The 23,548-nt window shown below is 34.3% G+C and overlaps 1 protein-coding gene across 2 annotated transcripts in view; it reads left to right on the top strand.

The window, feature by feature from the left end:
- Nucleotides 1–23,548, top strand: part of LOC150098746 (structural maintenance of chromosomes flexible hinge domain-containing protein 1-like) — a 733,568-nt gene that overhangs the window by 503,226 nt on the left and 206,794 nt on the right. For both annotated transcript variants that reach the window (XM_090405871.1, XM_090405872.1), the window contains exons 31-33: nucleotides 1,497–1,622; nucleotides 8,694–8,776; nucleotides 18,413–18,618. In XM_090405871.1, the coding sequence (XP_090261997.1) occupies nucleotides 1,497–1,622; nucleotides 8,694–8,776; nucleotides 18,413–18,618 (415 nt within the window). The remainder of the gene's footprint in view (nucleotides 1–1,496; nucleotides 1,623–8,693; nucleotides 8,777–18,412; nucleotides 18,619–23,548) is intronic.

The raw sequence follows: 23,548 nt of genomic DNA, 5'->3' as shown, positions 1-23,548 counted from the left end.
TTCCAAAGATGATATTAAAACTAGCATTATGTTGGAATCTGGAACAAGTATTCTTGAGGAAAAGAAAGAAACTCTACAAGAAAATGGTACCTCGATTGAAGCCAAAGCAGAAGATATTTGTTGCTGTGAAAATTGTGGGTGCTATGGACTTGCTTCTGAATTTTGTAAATCATGTCGTTTTTGCAGCCAAGCATGCATTGCTGTATATGCAAATAAAAAACATCACAATTATTTCATTTATTCAATTCAACCGGATGGTTTGATTAGAAGAGGAAAAAGCATTAATTAGCCTATTGAACTGAGAAGTAAAAACTATGCATGTCATTCTATTTAACTTTATTGTAGTACCTAAGGACATGAGATTGAGAGGGACATACTGCAGAATAGAATAGCTGGATGAAATTATAGTTTAAGTTACTGTAAGAGGAGAGCTAGTTGTGAAAAGATCAAGGGTATTGGAAGAGTAGAGATGAATTTCAAGTATTTGCATGATAGGATGGACAATTTCTGAAAGACCGTTGATGACAGCAACTATCTTTGCATCTCTTTCAGCTTGATCAGTGAAATTGAAGAAGAGAAATGACTTCAGTATTTGGATTGTCAAAAATTGATAGGATTCCCAGATAATAATGAAAAAGTCAAAAGTGGTTATTAAATTTTGGAGAGAAAGTAACCAGCAAATAAATGCATCAGAATGAGTGAAAGAAATTTTAAGCAAGAGCAGCTCAATATGGGATTCAAGACTTGTCATTTTCTCTCTCTCTCTCTCTCTCTCTCTCTCTCTCTCTCTCTCTCTCTCTCTCTCTCTCACATGTGAAATGTCAGATTTGATAAAAATCGCAAGTTTTGCAGTGGTGGTGGACAGACTCATGCAGAGTGTAGTTTGAAAATCTGAGATTGACTTGATACATACAAAGGGGGAGTCTAGAAAGTTCTGATAAACACCTAGAATAAAAATGATATTAAAGCAACTGTGATATAAAACTGTGACACTAGAAAGAGCATACAAGGATATAAGAACATAACTTTCCTTCATAACTCTGCTATTAATATGTTCTTTCTGATATGTTATATCAGTTGTTTTAATATCTTTTTGTTCTAGGTGTTTATCAGAGCTTTCCAGACCCTCCTCCTCCTCTCTCTCTCTCTCTCTCTCACACACACACACGCACGAACGAAAGAAATGGCAATATTTATGAAATCTCACCCATTTCCTTGATAATGTGTAGTAGTGGTTAAAGCCTCAGATTGATAAGTTCTGTTAAAAATAACAGGTTGGGATTAGATGTCTGTATGTGGTAGTGTATCTCAATATGTAAATATTTAGTTATTAAATTATTTATATCACTTCTACTTCACGTAGTTCTTTTTCCAGAAACTTTCACTATGAATGCTTTCATAAACTATAAATATGTGGGAATAAACACTACAATTTCTAAAATTTCCCCAAATAACTGTAAATAATTTTATTTATTTTTCCTCCCTCTCCTCTCCAGATGATAACACTGTATCATGACAGTAAAATTCCCAAACCTTTGGTAGTGCAGTTATGTGATGAAGCTGGCAATCCTTGTGCAGAAAGTAACATCAAGGTTAAGTTGGGATGTGATGAAGCACTTAAGGTAAGAATTTGTACTGTTTTAACGTTTTTGTATTATGGGAATATTATTCAAATTGTACACTGTAGTTTTTTGTGTAGATTACTGATACCTACTCTGAACTGTATCTCAAACTGTACTATATATCTGTGGGAAGAACTGGAGCATTGGGTGAGGTCAAGGGGTGTCTGTCCCGCAACAGTCCAGGACCCATTACATGTCTACAGGAAGAATGGTCCAAAATTCCCATTCTTTCTATCTTACACTTGTAAAAAGTATGCTGCAGTAATTGCAGAGAAAGGAGGTCCTGCATTTTATTAAGTTGAGCCATGACTGTTTGTTCCTCACACTATGGTGTCTAGTGATTTCTTTCCAAGCAGTGTACATACATACCCAGAAAAATTTATAAATAATAAAATAAAAACCAAAATAACCTTACAAAACCCTTAAAATTCATGAACTACACACTTTGAAGTTACAGTTTTTAATCATGTGAAATAAGTACAAATTCAATAGCACAGAACCTAACATGACTTCCCAATAATTCTTTCCCTCTGCATCTCTAGCTAGTGGGTGAACAGTGGAGATTCACAGAAAAGAAAAGAACAGATATGTGATTTATTGTAATAATAACAGTGTCTTAAACTCCTGACTCATAACAAAACTGAATCAACCACTGCTCACCAAGAGAATATTTGATTACAAAGGCAACCCTGGTATAACATAGTTTCGCTTTAATATGATTAGACAATTGCAGCAAACCTCCTATAACACAGTATTTTTGAGCTTTTGTATAGAGAAAACCCTGTCATTATGGTGGATGTATGATAATTTTAAACATTTTTGCTATCACACATCCAACATAATGACAGGGGTTTCCCCACACAAAAGCTCAAAAATATTGTGTTATACAAGGTTTACTGCAGTTCTCTAACCATGTTATAGCGAATTTGATTACAAAGGCAACCAGGGTTGCCTTTGTAATCAAATATCTTCTTGGTGAACAGTGGTTGATCCTATTTTGTTATGAGTCTGTAAGTTTAAGGCATTGTTATTATTACAATAAATCACATATTTAATAATCATGCAGAGGTTTCTGTGGTTAAGAAGTTCAATCAAATTATTCCGCTTTTGTGGCCACATTTTTATTAAAAAAGACCGTTTTTTAAAACTAAACAAGTACTAAAAAACAAACACGACAAGTTTCGTTAGTCTAACGAAACTTGCAGTCTTTTTTAATAAAAACGTGGTCACAAAACCAGAATAATTCGATTGAAGTCACATATCTGCATAATTTGCTCACTATTGTTTTATATATATTAGCTCCACATACACATGTATAAGCAAGGAGCTAGAAGGATGAAAGGAATTTGATTATGTGTTTTTTGAAGAGTAGAGGTACTTTTTCCAAAGAGTAGAGGTACTGGAAATGAAAGTGGAGGATAAGCAGTTGGTTTGATGAGTAGTTGATGTAGTTGAACTGTATAAGGGTGTTGACCAACTGCTGCTTGTGTTCATACATGATTAGAGGAAAGTGGAGGGATGGTAGCACCATGGAAAAACCTATAAAAAAAAGACATAATGCAGCAACAGAGTATGGGAAAGCAACTGGAGGGAGTTGGTGAAGGAATGAGTCACCAGTTAAGCAAATTTGCTTGCTTCTGAACACAATCAAGCATTCTGAAATAAGTCCCAGATGCACCACTCCAAATGTGAGGACTGTATTCTGAAGTTAGGCAGGTTTGAGCTTTGTGAATGGTCAGGAGTTAAGCAGGGAAGAAGTACTGTTAGGAACAAAAAAATATGAAGATTTTTGGAGGCTAAAGAGACTATGGATTTGATGTGGTTATGTCAGGATAGGTTAGATGTGGGAACTGACCTAAGAAAAGAAAACTGGTCCTAATTGGCAAGCAGAATATTGTCAAAAGTGAGGGAGAGCAAGTCATGGTATTTCTGAAAATAAGAAAGGACTATGCTTTGGTGACATTAAATTCATCGAATTATCCTCACCCCACTGAAGAATGGTAAAGAGGTCAGTGTTTAAGGAATTGGTTAAAAATGATTAGCTTATAACAAGAGTAAGCTAATTATGGAAATTATTAAATTTTAAAACACACACACACACACACACACACACACACACAATTTAAAGAACAAAAATAGCAATTGTTATGAAATCTAATTCACTTACCTGATGATATGTAGGTAATTGATGCCTCATCACTGGGAAAGTAAAAAGAATATTTGATTATTTTATATATTAAGTTTATGTTCTAAAACTACATAAGAAATAATCAGTAGTCATCCTCCTATTTGCAGTGTCTTATGGGGAGCATTCCTTCTGTGTACGGTCTTCATTGTTAGGTTGGTAGTAAGTAGCTAGAGTATATCAGAAGCATCTCCCATATTTTTGATAGTTTCTGACAACTATGCTTATTATTAGTTATGGCTGTGGCAAATCTGTATTAGCATAGTACGGTGGAATGATTTTCTTCCATTAATTTTTATAACAAAGTATAATATCTTGTTGTTTCAAAGTTATCTTGTTTTATCCTTTGAAACTGAAATATTTTCAAAAGTGACCAAGAGCTTTTGGAAATACAAATTTAATATGAAAATTGCACTACTTAAAATGATGACAAGCTGTGTGAAGGAGCCAATCAAGCATATTTTAATTATACAAGATAAGAGTGAAAGCTTTCATATATCTTCATTTTTTCTTAGCGTGTGCCCACAAATGAGTGAGAATCATTGAATGTTTCCTGAATATATAACATGATCTTGATACCATCTCATTAGAGATGATGACAAATTTCATACATCTATGACCATTCTTGGATCAATTGAGAAGTGTTTCATAGAAAGTGCAAATAACATTAAAAAGGCACCAAGTGCTGCTCAAATTTCAGTACTGGTTTGTACCTGGTTTGGCAGTCCTAAGGTTCTTTAAACATTTTCAGGAAAAATTCAATGATTCTCACTCATTCATGGGCACACACTAAGAAACAATGAAGAAATTTGAAAGTTTTCACTCTTATCTTGTATGATTAAAATATGCTTGATTGGCTCCTTCACACAGCTGGTCATCATTTTAAGTAGTGCAATTTTCATATTAAATTTGTATTTCCAAAAGCTCTTGGTCACTTTTGAAAATATTTCAGTTTACAGATAATCTTTTTTTTTTCTTACAGGTCTTCTGAGAAATTTGTTTGAAACACTAAAAGTTTAAAAGGACCAGTTTTGAAATGTAAAATCAAAATCACACATACAGATGCAAAGTACCTCTCATAAGAGAGATTAGAAAAATAACACTTGATGCATTACTCTTCATAACAAAGGCAATGAATCAATGTATATACCTATTTGCAAGATCATGCATATATATATCTCCATAACAAAGGCAGTGCATCAATGTATCTGTGTGCAAGATCATGCATATATATATATATATATCCCATCATATGATGGATATCTTTTGCATCATGACATAGTTATGTGAGTATCATGATCAAATTCATGGTATGTGTCTTCAAGGGCTATACAGGATAGTAGTACATGAAAAGTTTACATCGTTACTAACTTCCTATTGATATAAATTTTTCATGTACTACTATCAAATTCCTGATATATATCCTCAAAGAGTGTGCAGGATATGATAGTACTACATGAAAAATTTATATCATTACCAACTTCCTATCTACAATTTTCTTCCAAATCAGTCTGTTAAATGTCAAGACTCCAATATTATCAGGTCTTATATTTCTAACTTTTAAGGCGCTTTTTATTGTATCAATCCACCTATATCTTGGTCTTACTCTGAATCTTTTTCCTGCCAACCTGGCAGAGAACACTTGTTTTGCTAATCTTTCCTCTCCCATTCTACTTAAGTGACCATACCACCTGAGATTAGCTCTGCTACTGCATTCCAGGATGCTGATAAAATCAAGTTCTTTCCTAATATCCTCGTTTTTAATATGATATTGCCATTGATACCATCTGTTCATTCCCCTAATCTTTCTCAGGACTCGCATATCTGCGGTGTCTAGTCTTTGGTCAAGTGTTTTACTTCTAACCCAGCTCTCATATGCATAAGTTAAAATTGGTTTAAACACTGTCTTGTATATAGCTAATTTAGTGTTTTGGCTAATTTCTCTCTTATTCCATATAAATTTATTCAGTTGACTTCCTACCATTCCAGCTTTGTTGATTCTGTTGTTTATTTCCATATTTAACTTACCATCTTCACTAAATATTGTGCCTAAGTAGCTGAAATGTTTTACTTGTTCTATAGGTCCTCTATTCACAATGCAGTTGATATTTTCAATGTTTCTGCCTATTTTCATTGTCTTTGTCTTTTTAATGCTGATGTTCATAGAATATGACAAACAGTATTAAACAGGAATTGCAATGCGAAAAAGAGGCTATGCAAGAGATATAAATTCTAATATCATAGTTTTTAATATGATTCTGATACTTCTAATGCCATCTGTTTACTCTCCTAATTTATCTCTTAACTATCATATATGTGATCTCCAGTCTTGGATCAACTGTTTTATTTCTAATCCTACTTTCATTATTTGACTAATTTCTCTCTTCCACATACATTTCTAATTGGCCCCCACCTCCATATTAGCTTTGCTTTTCTATTGCCTATTTCCATATTTAATTTGCCATCTTCACTAAAAATGATGCTCAAAAAGATGTTTTATAGATTGTACATTCAAGATGTAGGTAATGAGTTTTTGTCAATGTTCTCCCCATTTTCATATTCTTTATAATTTCATTTTGATCCCAAATTTGTTACAGCAGTATGGATTTTCAGTTTAGTTAAGGAATTCTTCAGATTTACACTGGATTCATTTAACACTATTTGCATAAAGTGCTCAGATTAACACATCCAAGTTTTGATATCAGGTTTAATGCCACTTTCTATAATAGTATGCACCCTTTCCTTATACCTGATTTCACATCAAAATCATATGTAAGAAAACAGATGGATTTTATCACATTATTCTAATTGCTAATTCACACTTAAATATGATGATGTATTTCTCAGTATAATGTCCCATTTACACTGTATCATTGTAGCATTTTGCACAGCTTTCTCTTCACTTGTTATATGCCTTTCCATATCTCAACAACATCATTATAATTTTCCTGATATATACCCTAAAGGGAAGGGGGGTGTTCAGGCTACTGTTGGAACACTACATGATTAAGTTTACATTATTAATAATCTCCTATCAACACTTTTCCTTTAATTATTTTTTCCCACTTGGTTAGACTATAATAAATTTTGTTTAATCCTTCCAAGACTATAATATTGCATAATCCATCCAAGTGTAATATTGCATAATCCATCCAATATTTTGCACCTGAAGTATCTTCAGGATTGAGGCAACTCATGGTAAAGGTGGACCAAGCTCTCATCACTACTTGTCTTAGTATTTCCCATAATGCAAAGCACATCTCCTTGCAGACATGTATAATGCTATGCATTAAGAGAAGGACCACTACCCAGACCAGTTTCAGCGAGAGCTCCCACTGACGAGACCTTTATTGAGGTCTCGTCAATGGGAGCTAGACCCAGAGGTGGTGATACTAAGGTAGAAGCAATATTATAGTCTAACCAAGTGGGGAAAAAAAAAAAAACTTCCATCTTTCTCTAAATCCAGAGTAATTTAATAATAAGGTGAGATACCTTTTGGCAACTCGTATAGGTAAATATGACTTCTCCATTGCTTCCATCTTAGTATCAGCACCTCTGGGTCTGGCTCCCACTGACGAGACTTCAATAAAGGTTGAAACCAGTCTGGTTAGTGGCCCTTCCCTTAATGCATAGTATTATACATGTCCATAAGGAGATGTGCTTTGCATTATGGGAGATATCATCACTACTAAGACAAGTAGTGATAAGAGCTTGGTCCACCACCTTTATCACAAGTTGCCTCAGAAGATACTTCAGGTGCAAACTTTGTTTGCTTACACTTGGATAAAGGATTAAACTAAATTTATTATTACTTTTCCTTTAAATTAGTCTATTACTTGTCATCCAATATTGTCATATCCAATATTTCGTTCTTCTTAGACACTTCTGACTGAATCAGTCCACCTAGACCTTTTCCTGCCATCAAACACCTGTTTTGCTAGCCTTGCCTCTCCCATTCTATTTAAGTGATCATGCCACCTTAAATTAGCCCTGCTCACACATTCTTGAATGCAAACAATGTCAAGGTTTCCATATCTACAAAAGTAAAATTATAAATATCTTAAATATATCATATATTTAAGATATTTATACTTAAATAAATATTAAATAACTTAAATATATATACTGTGCTGTGTATATATATATATATATATATATATATATATTTAAACTTTAGATACACTCCCTTGGTTTCCCAACTATTTATCATAAATTGAAAATTTGTTCATCAGCAACCCCTATTTGGCCTGAAATGAGCTTGTTCTTTGCTTGGTTTTTCTTCCTCAATTTTTCTTATTTCCTTTTTTTTTTTATAGATGGATACTATGAAAATTCTATTCCAGTCATCTGTATTTTTACCTTCTTGCCCTGTCTTCCTGATATGTACCTTCAGGAGGTGTACTATTGTAGTATCTTGTAACCTCTTGAAGGTACAGTTCAGGAATTTAGTGATTATGATGGTCACATAAATTTTGTATCATTTTGAATTGTTTTGTCTAATTCTACCTAAAAATGGTGGGATTTAGACCAAAATTGAGATTACTTGACAGATTTTAGCATCAATCCCTAATACCAAAAATATAAAAGTTCCACTTTTTATAATCATTGACAAAATCAAATGTAATGGGTTAGCAAAATGTACCTAAGAAATGTTAATTTGAGAACTAAAACATCATCTGTATCTTGCTGAGCAGGAAGGCTTATCCAAAACAGGATGGTTTGAATTTAGATCAAGTCTTCCTGCTCAGCAAGATTGATATATCTGATATATGGAGTATAATATATTGAATGATCCAACTTTTGAATTAACCATGATTTTATTGTATTCATATTTTAAATTAAAGCAGTATTTTGGATTAAAAAAGAATTATCCTTATCTCCTAAAGGTAACACCAGGACTTTCTCCAATAAAAACAAATAGTGAGGGAATAGCAGATTTTGGAACTCTGTCAATTTCTGTTCGGACAAAGTAAGGTTTTTTAGCCAGTCAGAAATGTGTGTGTGTGTGTGTGTGTGTGTGTGTGTGTGTGTGTGTGTGTGTGTGTGTGTGTGTGTGTGTGTGTGTGTGTGTGTGTGTTTTTGATTAAATAATAAAGCTTATTAATTTGTATTTGAAATCTGTGCTGCAATATAGATTGACTGTCTGTTTTAAATGTTTTGTGGCTGTATAGAGCTAGCTAACCCAAAGCAAACAGAAGATGAAGTGGTATTCTGTGTATTTGAAAGGTACTGATCTTCCTGATAAGTAGGGGGAGAGATCAGTAAAAAGTTGCTTTAGTGAAGATAGAAAATTTTTAAAATTAAAAAGCTGTCCAAAGAAAATTAATGCAAAATATAAATTTTGAAAAGGTGCACTATTATTAATTTCTCTAACAAAAATTAAAGTAAATAAAATTGATTCTCCAACACTCTTTTATTTTATATGGAAGCTCAACTTACTCCCAAAAAGAATAGATTGAGCTCCTGTAACTCTAACTTTCTGAAGACAGGTGGGCAGCAGTCTCAATCCTACAAGCTGTCACTGATAATGAGCCCAAGTTATCCATGAATCAAAGCTGTCTGAAAAAAGGAAAAGAGTGTGACAAACCACTAAAGCTTTCTTATAGCCCTCCCTAAATACGCATATGTCTGCAGTAATGGGAGTTCTGTGATCAGTTTTTAGATGTAGAATTAAAAACTTGTTTTGGGTGGGGACTATACTTGTCCATGTCAGAGATTGACTAACTTGGGAACTAGCACAGAAAGGCTTATTATTTCCTCTAGTCAGCATCTAGAATTGAACCTCTAAGGATCTTTCTTCCAACACTAGCACTGTGAAGGCGCTGTGCAGCCCTGTTTCCAGAAGACTGCACAGGCACCCCCTTTGTTTAACAGTGAAGACATTAACAATCAGCTTACATTTTAAATATATTACATTTGTTTCCTATAACCGAGAAGCTTTCTGCCACACTATTCCCCTTTTGTATGCCTTAAAAATCATCCACTGTCTATTAATATTAATAATAAATTTATGAATTGACTGTGTTAAGCTACCTCACTAATTCTGTAGTTAATAAATGTACATAAATAGATAATATTTAAAGTATTTAAATTTTTTTACATTGGTATGAATGTTTCGATTTACCATAGCATTATCTATTTGTTTTATGTTGTTTAGTCTAAGTTCTTTGTGAAAGTCGGTGTTTGGTTTATTTGAAGTTAGTTACAGTTTGTATTTTTTTTTCTTTTTATTATTTGTGTGGTTTTTCAATCATTGTGTCAGTGTTTGTTTACACTGATGGTTCTGTTTATCAAAAGTATTTCTGTTTGTTTATTTTTAACTATACTTTGCATTTTCAACAATCTGCAAATTACTGTAATAAATTATATGAAAATAAGAGTTAAAAAAATTATCTTTATTCATTTGGATTTATAAGTAACTTATTGTCATGGTGTTACAATCTGCATACTCTTCTATTTATTTTTGTGGTTGTTAAATGCCATTGTTGATTTCTTCTTTCTGATTTTTTTTTATTTTTATTATTCAGGAATTCCCTTGATATTGCTAATATTTCTTCCGTTGGTTCTTGTCTTGCTTCTCTAGTCAACATTTTTCATTTATGCACACACAAAGATATTGTAATCTTTGTTGTAATTTTCTTTCTTTCTTTTATAAGTGATTGTTGTTATGGGTAATATTTTTTGTTTATGTTTTGCTGTTTTATATATTTGTTGTCATGTTTTTATTTTCCATTCATATGTGTAATATGGCATTTTTTGTTAATTTTACTTAGAGTGTGTTCCTTTAAATTCCTTTTTGAAATTTGATATTTTTTATCATCATCATCAAATTCCTGCCATGTACCCTCAAGGGGTGTACAGGATATGACAGTACTACATGAAAAAATTACATCATTACTAACTTCCTATCTACAATTTTCCTCCAAATCAGTCTGTTACTTGTCAAGACTCCAACATTATCAGATCTTATATTTCTATCGTCTAAGGCACTTTGTACCGTATCAATCCACCTATATCTTGGTCTTCCTCTGGGTCGTTTTCCTGCCAACCTGGCAGAGAACACTTGTTTTGCTAATCTTTCCTCTCCCATTCTATTTAAGTGACCATACCATCTGAGATTAGCTCTGCTAATGCATTCCTGGATGCTGACAATGTCAAGTTCTTTCCTAATATCCTCATTTTTAATATGATATTGCCATTGATGCCATCTGTTCATGCCTCTAATCTTTCTCAGGACTCTCATATCTGCGGTCTCTAGTCTTTGGTCAAGTGTTTTACTTCTGACCCAGCTCTCAGATCCATAAGTTAAAATTGGTTTGAACACAGTCTTGTATACAGCTAATTTAGTGTTCCGACTAATTTCTTTCTTATTCCATATGAATTTATTCAATTGACTTCCCACGATACCAGCTTTGCTGATTCTGTTGTCTATTTCTATATTTAATTTACCATCTTCAGTAAAAATTGTGCCTAAGTAGCTGAAATGTTTTACTTGTTTCACAGGTTCTCCATTCACAACACAGTTGACATTTTCAATAATTCTGCCTATTTTCATTGTCTTTGTCTTTTTATTGCTGACCTTCATACCATATCTATTACAACAGCTATTCAATTTAGTCAGAGAATCTTGCACACTTGTAGTGGATTTATTTAGAAGTATAACATAATCCGCATAAAGCAAAGAGCTGACATTAACATCTCCAATTTTGATATCAGGTTTAATACCACATTCCTTCATAATGTGATCCATATAGATAATGAATAACAGAGGGGATAATGTACATCCTTGTCTCACACCAGATTTAACATTAAACCATCTTCCTGTACTTCCTTCAATTCTAACTGCTGACTTACAACTCAAATAAAGACTAAGTATTGCTTGATATAATGCCCCATTGACACCATATAACTGCAGCGTATTGAATAGCTTCTCTCTTGGCACCTTGTCATATGCCTTTTCCAAATCGACAAAATTTAAATACAGATCTTTGTTATATTCCCATGCTTTCTCGACTATTTGTCGTAAAGTGAAGATCTGATCCTGACAGCCTCTATTTGGCCTGAATCCAGCTTGTTCTTCACCAGCTTTTCTTCCACAATTCTTCTCAACCGTTTCTCAAGTATACTTGCATAGATCTTGCCAGGAACACTCAGTAGGGAAATACCTCTGTAATTCTCACATTCAGTTTTATTTCCCTTTTTATATATGGGTACTATGAGAGCTCTACTCCAATCATCGGGAATTCGTCCCTCTGTCCAGGCTTTCTGAACTATGCAGTGCAGCCACTGTAAGACTCTTATACCACCATACTTCAGCATTTCTGGTCGAATATCATCTACTCCTGCTGCCTTTCCACATTTCAAGCCTTTGATGGCTTTTTCTACTTCAAGTATGGATATGTATTCCTGACTGCATGCCTGGTCAGTGTTTTTTATCACTGTGCTGTCATCACTGCTTGTTTCATTTAGCAGTTTTTCAAAGTAATTACTCCATACTTCAAGGATATCTTTTTCTCCTGTTTTCATGTCACCTTTATCATCTCTAATTCCTTTTACAGCACTCTTTCCTCCATTCCTAAGCTTCTTCAACAACCTCCAGAATATTTTGCCACCTTCTTGATATTTATTTTCTATATTCTTGCCAAAGTCCTCCCATGACTTTTGTTTAGCTAGTTTTACACACTGTTTAGCTTTCTTACATTTGTCTCTGTATTCTGTAAGAGTAAAAGCTGACTTATTTGCCAGGAACTTTTGATATGGTTTCTTCTTTTCCTTCACTGCCTCTTTAACTTCCTGTGTCCACCAGGGAGTTCTGATTTTTTTATCTTTGCACACAACCTCACCACATGCCTCTCTGGCAGAATCAATCAATGTTTCCTTCAGAGTTTGCCACTGAATCTCCAAGGTTTGATTCCTGTTCTCAAACTCTTTCATTTTCTTTTCAATAATATTTCTGTATTTTAGTCTACAGTTTACATCTGAGAGCTGCTCAACTTTTATTCGCTTTAAAACTTTCTTACGTGTTATTCCTTTCAATATGAAATTCAATTTTATCCTGCTCAAGACTAAATAGTGATCACTTCCAATTTCAAATCCTCTGTACACTCTGGTGTCCTGCACCAGGGAAAAAACATCACTATCAACAATAACATAGTCAATGAGACTTTTCTTATTCCTAGCCTCTTCTCTCCATGTGAATTTGTGCACATTTTTATGTTGGAACATGGTGTTAGTAATAACCAGTCCATGTCCTGAGCAGAAATCCAACAGATATTTGCCATTATTATTAGCTTTGCTCTTTTCTCCAAATTTTCCCAAAATATTTTTGTATGTTTCACAATCATTTCCTACTCTACTATTTAGATCCCCAACAAGGACCAACTTTTCCTTTTTCATTGTGTCAGTTGCTTTTTCTAAAGCCTCAAAAAATTCCTCCACTTCTACCTTAGTAGAACCTTCTGTGTGGCCATAGACACAAATAAGTGTCATTGTTCAGTTCCCCAATTTGATATTTGTCGATATCACTCTACTTGATATTGCCTTCCATTCAAGAAGATTAGCCTCGTATTTTGTGTTGAATACTATGGCTACTCCTTCTTTTCCTTGATTGTCATTGCCTGAATATAACATTTTGTATTTATTGCTCAGAAAGATCTCACCAATTTTGGTCTTTTTTGTTTCAGTCACCCCTATTATGTCGATCTGGTACTTATCTAATTCCTCAGCTAGCTCCATTTCTTTGCCATTCAGGCTTCTTACGTTGATAGTACCGATCTTTAACTCTGGTGATGTTGAGTTTGGGTTTGTTTTCAGATTTATTCCAGTAGCTGACTTTTCGCTGTTCGCCCTGGTTCCCTGGCGAAAACAACGGGGGCCTTGTTTAACCGGGCGACGCCCCAGCCGGCATGAAATTTTGTCATGTTGTACCATCATTTTTTATTTTGGTTTAACCAATAAGAATACAATTTGGTCGGCTAAATCCCAAATTGCCAGCCCATCCTCGTTCGTTCAGTATCCAAGTAGATACCCAACAGGGTGCACCACGAGAAGGTGAGGATTGGACATTAGGTCAGAAGCCCTGGTCGGTTCTCCACATTCCTTTAAAGGCTATGTGGAGGTCTCCTCTCAGTTATACAGCTTTGACCCTTAAGCAGCCCTGATATTTTTTATTATCTGCTTAATTGTGTTTAATGGTTTCTAATCTTCTTCTTGGTGGTTATCACATCAGGTATCAATTTGAGTACAATATTAAATTAAAGATGCCAAGAAATTATATTCTTGGTTTCATCGTTTATTCAAGTGTAAGCAAACAAAGTTTGTGCATGAAGTCACTTCACGACTGAGCTACTTGTATATATAGAGGCTAATGACTTCAGATCACATGCCTTAGTATCCCATTAAACACAATTAAGCAGATAATAAAAAATATCAAATTTCAAAAAGGAATTTAAAGGAACACACTCTCTCTAAGTAAAATTAACAAAAAATGCCATATTACATGGAAGTCACATGGAAATATGACTTCTATATTACTTCAACCTTCATATCACTTCTGGGTCTGACTCCCACTAACAAGACCTCAATAAAGGTTGAAATAATGCAGAAGTCATATTTCCATATACAAGTAGCCAAAAGGTGTTATTCTGGCTCCCACTGATGAGACTTCAATGAAGTTGACCTTTCCCATAATGCATAGCATTATACATGTCTGCAAGGATATGGGCATTGCATTATGGGATACTAAGGCAGTCGATGCAAAGTCATTAGCCTCTATATACAAGTAGCCCAAACTTTGTTTGCTTACACTGGGATAAAGGATGAAACCAAGAATATAATTTCTTGGTATCTTTACTTTATAGAGTAACCAAGTGCAACCCCCCCCCCCCACTTTTACCTTGTGGTGTCGAGGGTTTTCTATCCATTTAACCGCAACTGTACTCGAGGATAAGGTGGTTAACCCTATACCTCCCAGTGTTTCCTATGTCTTTAGAAGGAAATACAGGAAAATGGTTTGATGTAAAATCAGGGGTAAGGCAAGAATGCACATTTATCTCCACCCTTATTCATCATCTATATGGATTACATTATGAAAGAAAGTGGCATTAGGCCTGATATTAAGATTGGAGATGTCCAACTTATTTCTTTGCTTTATGCAGATGATGTTGTTCTCCTAAACACATCTAGTGCAAGTCTCTAGGTAACTAAATTGAATAAGAGCTGTCACAAATTTGGCATGAAAATCAGCATTAAAAAGACCAAAACTATGAAAATAGGTAGAAACATTGAACATATCAACTGTATTTTGAATGGAGATCCTATAGAACAAGTAAAATATTTCAGCTGTTTAGGTACAGTTTTAGTGAAGATAGACAGTCTGATATGGTGGGTAGCCATGTGAATAAATTTATATGGAATAAGAGAGAAATTCACCAAAACATCCCTCCATCTTGTTGTTTGGTGACCTTTCCTTCTCTTAGTATCCACTCAGCTTAATTTTGTCCACCTTTCCTCTGGCAGTTTACTAATATGGCCAGCCTGTCTCCATTTACATGCTTTGCAACACTTTACAATATTTTCTACTCCAGTCATCTAATTCTAGTATTTTAAATTGCTGTTCCACTGTGTCATAAGAATAAGAAATACTACAATTAGAGAGATGACCAGAAAATATTGTGAAGTGCTCCATATACATGCTTATCAAGCATGTATATGGAGCACTTATGTTTTATTTCATATATATATATATATATATATATATATATATATATATGTAGAAAGTTTTTTACCTTGGGTATATATTATGTTAAAGATACCAAGCAATTTTATAAGCTAGGTTTTTAATCCTTTTTCCGAAGTAAGCAAACAGACAAGGAAGCAGATACTGCAACTATGTCAGTTTGTTTTTCAACCTACATCTGCCTGTTCCCTACACTGATTACTGGTAGATCATCAGACAGAAACTTTTATCCCTGTAGTAGTCAGAATTGTAAATCTGCTGAATCAAGCCTGAAATCAAATTGTAGTAGCCTAGCATGCAGGGACTGTAAAGAGGAAATTGTTTTTGCTTGGCTATGTATAAGTTATAGTCGTCTTACACACTTCGTGTTGATGGGTGATGTGTGATTTGTGGTACTGAATCAACCATCATTCACAGTTTAATCGAATGCATTTTAATAATGAGAGCGGTCACCAATTAGTGATATTAGTTCAGCTTAATGTATATAAGCTTCTAACACCTAGTTTTTTTTTAATGTCTTTATATTGTTTCTGTACAACTTTCTACATTTATTTTTATACTTGTTTATGCTCTTTTATATATTTATAATGGGTTTTTACTTTGTATTACTTTGTGTACTGCTGAAACATGTATTCAAGGAGTACAATATTTGCTGTCTTTGCACTACTAAACCCAAAGCCAAACACCAGTTCCATGATAACATCAGTTCTCTCTGCTAATTTTTTTTAGAACTCTCATACCTGTGGTCTTGATGAAATCCATAGGATAAAATTGGTTTGAGCATTGTTTTACATACTGCTAGTTTATTGTTTTGACTAATTTTTTGTTTCTTATTCCATATGAATTTATTCACCTGGCTTCTCAGTGTGCAATCTTTTCATCTGTTTCCATATTTAATTTTGTGCTCAAGTAACAGAAATGTTTTTACTTGTTCAACGAGTTTTCCACTAAGAATGCAGTAGATGTTTTTTCATATTCCAGATGATTTTTAAAGTTATTGTTTTAATGTTCATTTTCATATCAGATTTATTACAGCAGTTATTCACTTCAATTAACCCAGTGCTGGTGAGGTGGGAAAATGTAACAAAAGTGGTAAGGTGGGGTCCCACAGACCCACCCAAATAATGTAGTGTATTATAGAAATCCATATCTTTTTAATCAATATTAGTGGATTCTTCCTCACAATCTTGTTCTGTATCAGACTCATGGTACTGACTAATTCTAAATCAATTTCACTATCATCATCTCTGCTAAATGGCTCCTCATCTGTCAAAGCATCATCTATAAGTTGACGTAACCTCTGTTCTTTCTGCTCATAACTCATCTGGTAAAAAAAAAAAAAAATGATATTATTCTCAAAATACCCTCTAAATATTTATGAAATGTATTTGTTTTATGGTTGGTATGTAAAAATATAGAAGACACAGCAGTAACGATAATATTTTAGTAGAATATACATGAAAACAACTTACATTTCGGAAGTAAATATAGTCATACTTTTGGTAAGGTGGGGTCTGGTGGACCCCAGCACACTTTACACCTCTGCATGCTAAACTTGCTTGTGCTCAACAGCCTGTAGTCTATGGTGTAGTAGCAGGTTACGGGAGGGGAAGCTATACTGAGGCATGACTTGCTGTCATGTGTCGTTAAAAAGTTAATCAATTTAAAATCTTTGGGGGTCTGTGACACCCTGCCTTACTAACGCTGGGTTAAGGAATCCTAAAGGTGTGTGCTGAATTTATTTAGGAGTATAGAAACATCTGCATATAATACAGATGATGTTATTCTCTGAAGAGTAGAATTTAATATCTCTGGCTTTGATACTAGATTAAATGACACTTTTTTTTCTTTTTCTTTTCTTTTCTTTTTTTTTTTTTGGATAATTAGATCCATAGAGATGATAAATTATAATAAAGATGGCATGTACTCTTGTCTTTTTTCTGATTTTATATTACACCATCTTCCTGTATCTTCTTTAATTCTAGCTGCAGGTTTACAACTCATGTACACTGTATGCTGCTCGGTTTACATTTGCACCATTTAATTGTGGAGTTTTAAACAATGTTCCTCTTTGCACCATATAATATGCATTTTCCTGATAAGCAAAACTTAAAATAAGGATCCTTTTTAGGTTTCCATTATTTCTCAACTCTTTGCCTCAAAGTGAAAATCTAACCCTTTTAACATATCCTGCTTATTTTCTTTTCCAAGTTTCTCTTCTCAAGTCTACTTGCACATAGTACATTTTTATTACTTTTTTTCATGGGTGAGTACTATGAAAGCTCTGCTAAATGGTGGAGTCAAAAGTAGGGAGTCCTACTTTTGACTCCACCATTTAGTTACTGTAAAACTTCCATAAAATCTCCATATTTGAACATTTATTGGTCAAATTTCATCTACTTCATCTGACTTATACATTTGCAGTTTCCATTAGTTTTCTTCTTTAAAACTGAAATATGCTCATGACCGCATCCCTCCTGGCTATTTTCACTCTCACACTGTCACTGCTTATCTCATTTAACAGTCTATTCTTTTCATCACTTTTATATCACCCTCATGATCACTGATTCCTTTTACAGTCCTTTCTTCCATTTCTTTTTATTTTCTTATTTTTTTCCCAGTAGCTTACAAAATATTGCCATCTTTATGATAGCAATATATTATATATTTCTGATTATATGATTATAGTGTTAATATACTTATATACCTATGTTACTGAGTGTTATCTCTCTTTAAGTTAACATTTTGTAGTCAACTTTAAAGAGAGACGACATTTAATTTAAAAAATTAAAGAATTTTTTAAAAATTTTAATTCCTGCTAATGGCATATGCTTATATAATTTATTTTATTATTTTTATTATATTTAGTCAACAACCGGGAGAATGTCCAGAAAAGATCTGCACATACAGGTGTAGAGGAATTTTCTCACTTTGTACAAAAGCTTTCTCTGGCCGTAATGTAATAATGGGTCCTTTATTAAAGCTACACATACCATGCGATCCTTCAAAACCAGTTGATCTTAAGGTAAACTATGATAACAAGACTGTATTCACAGCTGGGGAATTACTGCCAGGTTTGTATCTCCTTAAATGCATGATTAACTTTACTTTAAAATAATGCTAATATACATATATAACTAAGAGTTTAAAGACAGAACACTGTAACAAGATGATAGCATTTATTTTAATTAACAACACGCTTCATCCTAACTACACAGAATTTCTTCAGGTGTAAACATACAAACTAGTATACAAAACAGTAAAGGTTAACAAAAGTGACAACCATCATGTAGTAAAAGAAAAAGATGTTATTTTAAAATATTGCTAATTGTATGTTGCATTGTTCAGTACGTTGTGCATGTTTATGCATTCAACAGCATGTGTTTGTCTAACAGTGGCTAGGATGCATTCAGACAAGATGATACATCCATGTGTTTAGTCTTAAGCACTTGGAGGGGATTAAAAACTAATTTTAATGCTTCCAATATTTTGTCTCAGTCAGAGACATCTTCAGGGTTTACAAATAAATTTTGTAACACACACAGACACAAAGACAACACAATACTAAATGAAACATGTGGGTCCTATCTAGGTGGTGCACGCTCTATGGGCATTTGTAGGTGGCCTAGGATGTAAAGTGGGACCTCTAAACAATTATTGTTTCCCAAATTTTGGGAACTTTCATGTGTAAAACTTATCTTTATATTTTTAATAGTTGTTATTATTAATTACTTTAACTAATTCTTGCTCAGCTGCGCCTTTGTCAGACTCTGGTGTTCCCTTACTGACTTCGTTTTAATTCTCTCTTATGTGAGTCTTATATATCTGATGTTTTCTAACAAGCTATGTCTTTTTATTCTTAAGTTACTTACAGCAAAATCAGTTTACATTAATTCCAATGCAGTCTCATAGCTTAGACTAGGCCCTGAATCGATTCTAAATGATAGTGCACGTGGTTCCGAACATTAAGCAACAATCGTAGTGTAGCGCCAATTCCTTTGTTCTGTACTGGTGTTAATTTCCTTACAGATCTCGAGAAATTTATATTATACTGCACCACTCGAAGTGTTAGATAGTTGAACAATGCAATATCAAGAAATTAATACTCAATTTAGCACACCACGCATTTATCCTTAAGCAGATCCATTAACTTTAAAATTCATCTAACAGATAAAAATTCTTTTGTTTGCATTCATAGCCCTTCTTTCAATTTTTTCCCTCCCCACAATGGTTCTAATTTTATGAGCGGTTCAATAGGAAGAAAATCAGGCAAGTCTATAATTTAACGTAACAAAGAACATTTAATTTTCAATCACAAGTAATATACAGTTAAGAAACACTTCTAGCATATTATAATATCAATACCAGAACTCTAGAGTACTCAGCTAACTACGTTAATTCTCTCACTGCATTTAAGACATTAATTAAGGTTATCAATTCAATCACAAAGCAAACATGCACTCAGCAAACAGCTTTTCTAAAAGCGATTTACACTGAACATGGTTAACATATCACTCAGGTATTTCTACACATTTCTTCCTTTTAAAACTTAAGCCTCTCTAATTTCCTGAGTATGAACACTAAAGTCCTTTCATTAACTAGACTAGAAATCTGAAAGTTTTTCACACATATTACACTTGATTCTCTCAGTAAGTTTTTCACACATATTACACTTGATTCTCTCAGTACAGCTGAGAGAATCAAGTGTAATATATCAAAAGTCTGCCTTACCCAGGATTGAAGAAATACTATGTGTGAAAATCTGAAAGTTTTTCACACATATTACACTTGATTCTCTCAGTACAGCTGAGAGAATCAAGTGTAATATATCAAAAGTCTGCCTTACCCAGGATTGAAGAAATACTTGGCCTTCTACACGTGCTTCCAGGTAGCACTTCCTTTGTCTCGTCCAAACTCTAATATTAGACGTCATCTACGTGATTCAGCACAGGTCTCTGGTAAGGCACATCTTCGACGGAAGCGACAGCTTAGGTTCACTGCTCTCAGGTCAATCAGCTCAGCATGGCATTCTGTTCTCCGATGCGTTCCTTGCTGCATCGGGAACTCTGTTCTGCTTGGCTACAGGTTGACTATCAAACTACCCTGGACACTTCCACGTGACCTTCCGACCTCCTGACTTCATAGACCACTCCGCTGAAGAAAAGGACCAAGAAAGCTCTGTAGGCATCGCAACCGATTTATATTGTGCACCCTATGTTTTCCTTCCTATGTCACTGCTTTTCCTTCGCTGCGCATGGCACTCACTTCTCCCTGGCAACTGGCACCATACCGTACTCTGGTGTGCTTCCTGGAGAAACTCGCGTGCTACTCTGCCTTGCTCATGTGTTATGCTTCGGACCATTTCCTTTTATAAGCCGATTACTTCGTTCTCTGTCTCGTTCACAATTATTTATACGAAGCACACAGTTATTACATTAGGAGATTTACGAGAATTATCTACAATTAAATGACTTAAAACAGTATGTACAAAGAAAAGGAATTATGTTGGTAAGTTAACATCATCTTATTTAGTCTGATAAACCAATACTGGCTCTGGGAATGACATTTCGTGTTAAATTCTGAATGAAGCGCTTACAGGTTCAATCTTCTTTCATTCAGAATTTAACACATGCATCTGTATTTATTTAAATTCAGTTGATTTCTGAGTGCTGTTTCAGATTCTAAAAATAGTCTTCCTTTTAAAATTTACTCTGGTGGAGCATCGTGGTTTTCTTCCAGGAGATCCTGTGAGTTGAATCCAATACATGGTCTGCAGTACCAGATTGACCATAGTCATGATTGCAGATGTACAATTTGTGTTCCTCTAAACAGATAGTCACTGATCTACCTGTCTGTCTGAAGTAAGCCAACTTGCAGGAATATGGTACTTTATATACTCCAGGCACTGAGAGTAGAGGAAACTGATCTTTAGTTGAACGGATAAGGATAGCAAGTTTCTAGTGGGACTTAAAAGCTGTTTGGAGGTTGTACTTTTTAGAGACCTGGCTAATTTTTCTGATGTGCCATGGATGTAGGGGATTGTGGTTACATTTCTGAAATCCTCCTGAAGTGATGGGGGAGGAACTGATTATTTTTTAAATTCTGTAATCATTGTAGCTACTGGAAAGGAAGGTTTTGCTTATGTGGTTGAAAGAGAGAGGTTCCACTGGAACAAACATTATAGTCTCCATTGGTTAAAGTTTTAATAATGCCATATTGTTGAGAGGGGTGGTGGTATGTGGATGTATCTGCCTGTATGAGAAAACCTACTGTTGAGTAAATGTGTGTGAGATGCATCTGCCTGTGTGAGAAAACCCACTCGCACAGGCAGTTAAGGAAAGGTTACCATTAGGAACGTGTGTTACTAAGGTGTCTAGGAAGGGTGAACTATTGGTATTTTCCTTTTTCATCATAAACTGGATTCTTGGATTTTGACTATTTAGATGACTGAAGAAGGAGTCTAATGTGTCTGGGCCATGAGGCCAAATAGACAATACATCATCTACATATCTTAGCCAAATAGAATGTTTGAGAGAGACAGCTGAGGCTCATTTTTCAAAATTTTCCATGTAAAAATTGCAAACGGAGGTGGGGGGGAACCATAGTGGTTCCCCTCTATCTGTTTGTAAATTTTGTTCTTCCATGAAAAATAACCAGAATTGATGGCACAGGAAAAGAGATCTAAGATATCAGAAGGAAAAACGTTTTTTTAAAAATTGTTAAGGTGTCATTTAAGTTAGATTTTCAGTCAAGATTTTAAAATGAGTAGAGTGTTATGATAGGATGTGGTAAGTCCAGTGTTTGGAGGGGATGGGGGGGAGGTGAATAAGAGATCTAGTTGGTGTTTTGACAATTTCTTGCATGGAGCATCAGTGGCATCTCCTATAGGTCTTGGGTGAGGGAATTAGTGTGAAATAGAATTGTGAATTTTAGTTAAACCATATATCGGGTAGGGGAGGGCAAAAATCCTGTAGATTGGAGTTTTATTTTGTGTTGCTCAGCAACCAGTAAGCTACGTTTTTAAGTCAGTTTTTTAATTTTTTTCACTTGCATTTTTGTGGGATGCGATCTAGTGATTCTATCTGGCTCAGATATGTAGATGATGTGTTCTCTATTTGGCCTCATGGCCCAGATACATTAGACTCCTTCCTCAGTCACCTTAATTGTTTACATCCAAGAATCTAGTTTACAATGGAAAAGGAAAAGAACAATTTACCCTTCCTAGATGTCTTTGTAACACGCCTACATACTTCCCACTAGATCATTTAAAAAAAAAAAAAATTAAAAACAAGTACAAGGATCCCCTAAATCATATTCTGTCGTGAATTCAGCACAATTACCAGAAGGCCTACTTTTTAAATTATCCCCACAGCTTGATTTTGGCGTTGACTCATCCTTCTGGCACAGTTTTGAACGAAATTCAAACTTTTCATTTGATTTTTCACATTCCACTTTGATTTTGCCCTTACTGTCTGGAAAAGGTTCTGAAGTGATTGATGTTGTTGAGTTATCTTCGTCTATCTTTACATATTTCAGTATGGATCCTTGTAATTTTTCCTTATCACCTTCATTCTTTCTTTTGCGATAAAAAGCACCAGATAGACGTTTAGTTTTCCTATCTGACATATCTAAACATATAATAAAAAACATTAATAATAATGGTAATAATAATAATAAGCAGAAATTATTTTTTCTCTTTTTGAATGAATAAATAAATGTTGTAATGATCCAAACTGACCTAAACCTTTCTGTACAGAATCAAAAAAAATTCCGATCTGTCAGTCCACCAGTCTGTCTGTCTGTCAGGTCGTCTATCTGAAAGACGGTGGTATATTTTATAACAGGTACTAGAAAGAAAAAACAAAAATTGTAATTCCATTTTTTTCTCAATTATGTATTTTTTAGTAGCAAAAAACTAGGCCAAAACTATGGTTCGCTTGAATCAACATTCCTTGTTGAGCGAGGTTTTTAAAGAGATAGAGAATGAAACCCAAAGAACGTAAC

Source organism: Typopeltis vanoorti, chromosome 15 (genome assembly GCF_054136105.1).
Source record: "Typopeltis vanoorti isolate ZY-2024b chromosome 15, IOZ_Tvanoo_1.0, whole genome shotgun sequence".
NCBI classification, from domain to species: Eukaryota; Metazoa; Arthropoda; class Arachnida; order Uropygi; family Thelyphonidae; genus Typopeltis; species Typopeltis vanoorti.
This window is presented reverse-complemented; position numbering and strand designations above follow the sequence as displayed.